General features: G+C 40.1%; 1 protein-coding gene across 7 annotated transcripts in view; it reads left to right on the top strand.

Annotated features, from left to right (window-relative positions):
* Window positions 1-6000, top strand: part of SMIM14 (small integral membrane protein 14) — an 83567-nt gene that overhangs the window by 31760 nt on the left and 45807 nt on the right. For 4 of the 7 annotated variants that reach the window (XM_012753925.3, XM_076001198.1, XM_076001197.1 and 1 more), the window contains exon 2: window positions 4569-4679. In XM_012753925.3, coding sequence (XP_012609379.1) covers window positions 4605-4679 — 75 coding nt within the window. In that variant the 5' untranslated portion in view covers window positions 4569-4604. Of the gene's footprint in view, window positions 1-3194; window positions 3290-4568; window positions 4680-6000 lie in introns of all 7 variants that reach the window. The other 3 variants (XR_012918658.1, XM_076001195.1, XM_076001196.1) reach the window with 1 other exon arrangement.

Raw genomic sequence — 6000 nt, 5'->3', positions numbered from 1 at the left:
CAGTGTTTGTATTTACTGTTCCCATTTTCTGCAAACCTTTGAGAGTTGATGGCTTAGCCAACCTGATTTCAAGAGTTAAGTCCATTTACTTAGTATCTGTGGCATTTAGAGCAGGCAGACTGGAATGGGAAAAAATAATCTAAACTTGAACACTCTGTTTAGTTGCCGACAAGAGCAATTCCAGGACTAATTCTTTCCCTTTGTGCACAACGCTATAAGGTTTGTGCAAAACATTTGCATGTATTGTACAGTTGGTTCTACATACCCTTTCACCCAGCTCTCAGACAAGTAGTGATAAAGAGGAATACAATTAAGTGATTAATTAATCGCTGCACATGTAACCTATTGGATTAAAACTACAGTGCTTGCCATCATGAGTGAGGATACTAATAGCCATTATAAAATGTCTTACTGCCTAGGACAAATGGGGATTCAGGGGAGGCCTAAGTGCTGCTGCTGGAGGTCTCACCTATACCGGGAGGTTCACATTGACTCAAGCCTTCAAAGCAGTGGGTTGCAGGAGTGACTTGCTCTTTTGGAGGAATCTTTTTCACTTCCCTTTCATTACAGCTGTTTCAAACCTTCAAAATAATGGGGGAGTGGGGAGATTTTCATTCATAATTTTGTTTCTACTTTAAACAATTCACTATTGCTTGAATTGTAAAATATTAGGATTAATGCCTCCACCTTTGTAATCAAGTAAAATGCAAGTCTGGGACAAATCAGTTGCCAGGATACCTAATGGCATTCTCTCTTAACATGCTGATAGAAAAGGGAGGGTGAGTGATTACAGATGCCATCCTCCCACCCATGCCCTAGGCCATGTTATGATTTGAAAGCACTGCCTGGTTCAGTCTATCCACTAGCTGCTAGCTGCATCCCCCAATGGCTCCCAGCCCTGCCGCCTGGGAACACCATAACCCAGGAGCTAACTTTTCCCAGCCCTGTGGCTGAGTCAAACTGGCAACAGGAAAATACTGCCCCTGTGTCTTCAGAATGTTCACTGGCTACCTCTCAGTAGTTGGAAAGGGATTGAGGTTTTCATCATAAGGTATTTGGATCAGGCACTGACATTTTACTTTCTCAAGAGCATGAAATACAAAACAGCACTTCCTTCCCTGCCCCTAATTATTACTTACTAGCTACCGGGCCTTAGGTCCAGTTTGGCGGTAAAGGTGGTCTGTGCGCGGCCATCCACCCTTGCCGCCTTCCAGCCACCTCAGTCCGAGCCTCCACCCTTCTCCTCTTCTCCACAGCTGCCCTGCTTCTGTCACCTCCACCCCCCTCGCCTGGCTCCCACTCTTCCGGGGTCTCTACTCACATTTCTCAGTCCAGCCTGTTGGAAACCACTGTTCTATTTACTATCTCTGTGAATTTGACTATTCTAGAAATTTCATAGAAATGGAAACAATATTTGTCCTTTTTTTATCTGGTTTATTTTGGATTAATGTTTTCAAGGTTCATCCACGTTGTTGCATATATCACAACTTCATTCCTTTTTATAGCTAAATAATATTCCATTGTATGAATATACTGCATTTTGTTTATCCACTTATCTGTTGATAGACACACCTTCTGGCTATTGCATGTAATGCTGCTATGAATATTTGGCCAACAAGTATCAGAGTCCCTGTTTTCAAATCTTTTAGTTATATACCTAGGAGTGGAATTGCTGAATCGTTTGATAATTCTATTTAACTTTTTGGGGAATGTCAAACTGTTTTCCACAACAATTGCACCATTTTCCATTCTCACCAGCGATATGAGGGTTCCAGTTTCTCCACATCACTTATTTTCTTTGTTTTTTAAATTGTAGCCATAGGTGTATCTCATTGTGGGTTTTTTTTTTTTTTTTTTTTTTTGAGACAGAGTCTCGCTTTGTTGCCCAGGCTAGAGTGAGTGCCGTGGCGTCAGCCTAGCTCACAGCAACCTCAAACTCCTGGGCTCCAGTGATCCTTCTGCCTCAGCCTCCCGAGTAGCTGGGACTACAGGCATGCGCCACCATGCCCGGCTATTTTTTTATATATATATCAGTTGGCCAATTAATTTCTTTCTATTTATAGTAGAGACGGGGTCTCGCTCAGGCTGGTTTTGAACTCCTGACCTTGAGCAATCCGCCCGCCTCGGCCTCCCAAGAGCTAGGATTACAGGCGTGAGCCACAGCGCCCGGCCTCATTGTGGTTTTGATTTGCATCTCCCCAATGGTCACTGACATTGAGTATTTTTCATATACTTATTGATCATTTGTATATTTTCTTTGGAGAAATGTCTATTCAAGTCCTTTGCCGTTTTTAAATTGGGTTGTCTTTTTGTTATTGAGTTGTTGGAGTACTTTGTGTATTCTGAATATTAAACCCTTATCAGATAAATAATTTGCAAATATTTTCTCCCATTTTATGGATTGTCTTTTCACTCTTAGTCCATTTATCTTTTAGAGTATTTATTAGTTTATACTTTAATTTTAAAAATATTTAGATTACTATCCATCCCTACCATTAGAATATGAGCGCTATTAGGGTAAGGACCATATCAGTTTTGCTCACTTTTTTTTTTGTTTTGTTTTTTGAGACAGCGTCTCGCTTCGTTGCCCAGGCTAGAGTGAGGGCCATGGCGTCAGCCTAGCTCACAGCAACCTCAAACTCCTGGGCTCAAGCAATCCTTCTGGCTTAGCCTCCCAAGTAGCTGGGACTACAGGCATGTGCCACCATGCCCGGCTAATTTTTTCTCTATATATTATTTGGCCAATTAATTTCTTTCTATTTATAGTAGAGATGGGTCTCACTCTCTCAGGCTGGTTTCGAACTCCTGACCTCGAGCAATCCACCCTCCTTGGCCTCCCAGAGTGCTAGGATTACAGGTGTGAGCCACCACGCCCGGCCTTTGCTCACTTTTATATTTCTAATAAGCCTAGCACAGTGCTAAATATTTTTGAATAAATGAATTAAGTTTCTTTAGCCTGATTTATGAATTGTTCTATTGATCTATTTCACCTTGTAACCAAAGTGTTTTTTTACTTTTATTGCTATATATAATAAGCATTAAGATATCATTGACAAAGCAGTAAAAACTATGCACATTTAAACTTACAATTTGGTAAGCTTTGACAAAGGTATAGACAATTCACATATATCAGACCATTTGAAGTTGTGACCACAGCTCACTAATGCCCTGTTCATGTTTTGTTTGTTTTTTAGAGACCGGATCTTGCTATATTGCCTGGGCTGGTCTGGAACTCCTGGGCTCAAGGGATCCTCCTGCTTCAGTCTTCTGAGTACCTGGGACTACTCATGTATTCACTCTTTTTTCCTGTTACTTCATCTTTGACAGTTTTTATTATGTCTTCAAGTTCAGTAATATTTTCTTTCGTAATATCTAATATGCTGTTAAACCCATCTAGTGTATTTTTCATTGCAAGCATTATGGTTTTCCTCTCTACAAACTCAGTTGGGTGTTCTAAACATTTTCATGTCTCTGTTAAATATAATCATTCTTCTAGCTCTTTCTCTCCAACTTAGGGATACCACTGAGCTCTGGTCTGGGTTTCCCCTTCTTGCCTTTGGGCCTAGAAATTCCTCCAGGTAGTAAACTGGGTCAGTGATAGGGTTTACCTGATTTGTTTCTCTATCTCTCAGGGATCTCTATTCCTTGTTGACTGATGTCCAATGTCTTGAAAATGATTGTTTCATATATTTTGACCAGTTTTTAAAAAATTGTTTTACAAATCTGATTGCCAGTACTCCATTTGGCCTCTCACTTGTTTCTCTTTATTTTTTGGAATCTACCCAGCTATTTCCTAGTTATTTTCATTAATTTCCCCCCATAAACCTTGGTATCATTTTAGATACCTCATTTTTTCTTTTCAGATGGCTTTCTTGCGGGGGTTAAGCATGCTTTAAATGTTTGAGCATTTAAAGAATTAAGGAATTAAGAGCCGGGCAGGGTGGCTCACACCTGTAATTCTAGCATTCTGGGAGTCTGAGGTGTGAGGATGACTTGAGGTCAGGAGTTCAAGACCTACATGAGCATGAACAAGACCCCCATCTCTACTAAAGAATAGAAAAATTAGCTGGTGTGGTGTTTTGGACTTGTAGTCCCCACTACTTGGAAGGCTGAGGCAGGAAGATCACCTGAGCCCAGAAGTTTGAGGTTGCTGTGAGCTATGATGACACCATTGCACTCTGGCTGAGGCAACAGAATAAGACTCTGTCTCAAAAAAATACAAGGAAAAAAATTGAATAATTAAGCAGAGTAGGCTCTAGCATCTTCAGCATCATTCATAGGTAGGGGGGCTAGTTTAGAGCATCTGAAGACATCTGCATTTATAGGAAATTGGTCTGATGGCAGAAGGGGTAGTAGCCAATTACTTATTTAGATTCATAATTCATATGATAAATTTATAATTCATATAGGATTAGTAATAAATTCATAGATATGGGTCATTAATAAATATGAACTATACATAGTTTAAGAGAAAACTTATGAATCTATATAACAGTTGAATTTTTCATAGCCCAAAAGAAAGAGTAACTCTGAATAGTAGTCTTACGATATTTTTTCTTTCCTCCTAGATTTAAACAGTCAAGTAAAAATCAAGCTGGGTAATCATGGCAGAAGGTGGATTCGATCCCTGTGAATGTGTTTGCTCTCATGAACATGCGATGAGAAGGCTGATCAATCTGGTGAGATAAAAGGACAGTCCTATTCAGAACTGATCTGTACCCCTTCTAGTTTTTGTGAGAATATTGGTTATTGTGGGATTTGTATCTGATTGTCACTAAAAAGTATTTCATAATTGGAATTCCACAGTGGTTTAAGTAATAATGATTAAAATATTTGCCAGCAATTCTTTTTTTTTTTTTTTTCTTTTTTTTGAGATAGAGTCTTGCTTTGTTGCCCAGGCTAGAGTGAGGGCCGAGGCATCAGCCTAGCTCACAGCAACCTCAAACTACTGGGCTCAAGCGATCTTACTGCCTCAGCCTCCCGAGTAGCTGGACTACAGGCATGCGCCACCATGCCGGGCTAATTTTTTCTATATATATTAGTTGGCCAATTAATTTCTTTCTATTTATAATAGAGACGGGGTCTGGCTCTTGCTCAGGCTGGTTTCAAACTCCTGACCTCGAGCAATCAGCCCGCCTCGGCCTCCCAGGGTGCTGGGATTACAGGCACGAGCCACTGCCTCTGGCCCAATTCTTTTATTAGAGATGAAAACAGATTACTATCTTTATGGTAGATTTATGTTGGTGAAATTTGCCATCATGAGTAGATAATACATTCTTGTATAGCCTTTTCAACTCTGTATCAATACAAATAAATTGTTTTTGGCTATGCGGAACTTGTTTGCCTGCTAAGGTGCTGTTAAGTCATAGTTTGTGTTATGATACAGTACAAATCCTACTCCAGCATATTTTATGACAGTAAAAAATCTCTATAGGCTGGGCGAGGTAGCTCACGCCTATTATCCTAGCACTCTGGGAGGCTGAGGTGGGCAGATCGCTCTCGAGGTCAGGAGTTTGAAACCAGTCTGAGCAAGAGTGAGACCCCCATCTCTACTAAAAATAGAAAGAAATTAATCGGCCAACTAAAAATATATAGAAAAAGTTAGCCGGGCATGGTGGCGCATGCCTGTACTCCCAGCTACTCGGGAGGCTGAGACAGAAGAATCTCTTGAGCCCAGGAGTTTGAGGTTGCTGTGAGCTAGGCTGATGCCATGGCACTCTAGCCTGGGCAACAGAGTGAGATTCTGTCTCAAAAAAAAAAACAAAAAAAAAAACACTGTATAAAACATTTACAAATTTAAATTGATTATTTGACAGAAGATTTTTGGCCAACAGGGTTTGGATAGTCTCATTGAGTCAAGTGCAGTGAGATTTGAATTGAAAGTTTTTAAGACTGTCTTAGTCTATAGGCTTAGATACAGGGCTATTTGTACTTGATACTTTTTATGTGCAAAATAAGAAATTTAACTAAAAATATATATAAAAAATTAGCCAGGCATGG

The sequence above is a fragment of the Microcebus murinus genome, chromosome 3 (genome assembly GCF_040939455.1).
Source record: "Microcebus murinus isolate Inina chromosome 3, M.murinus_Inina_mat1.0, whole genome shotgun sequence".
In the NCBI taxonomy this organism is placed as follows: domain Eukaryota; kingdom Metazoa; phylum Chordata; class Mammalia; order Primates; family Cheirogaleidae; genus Microcebus; species Microcebus murinus.
Note: the sequence above shows the minus strand (reverse complement) of the source record. Positions and strands in the feature narration are given on the sequence as shown.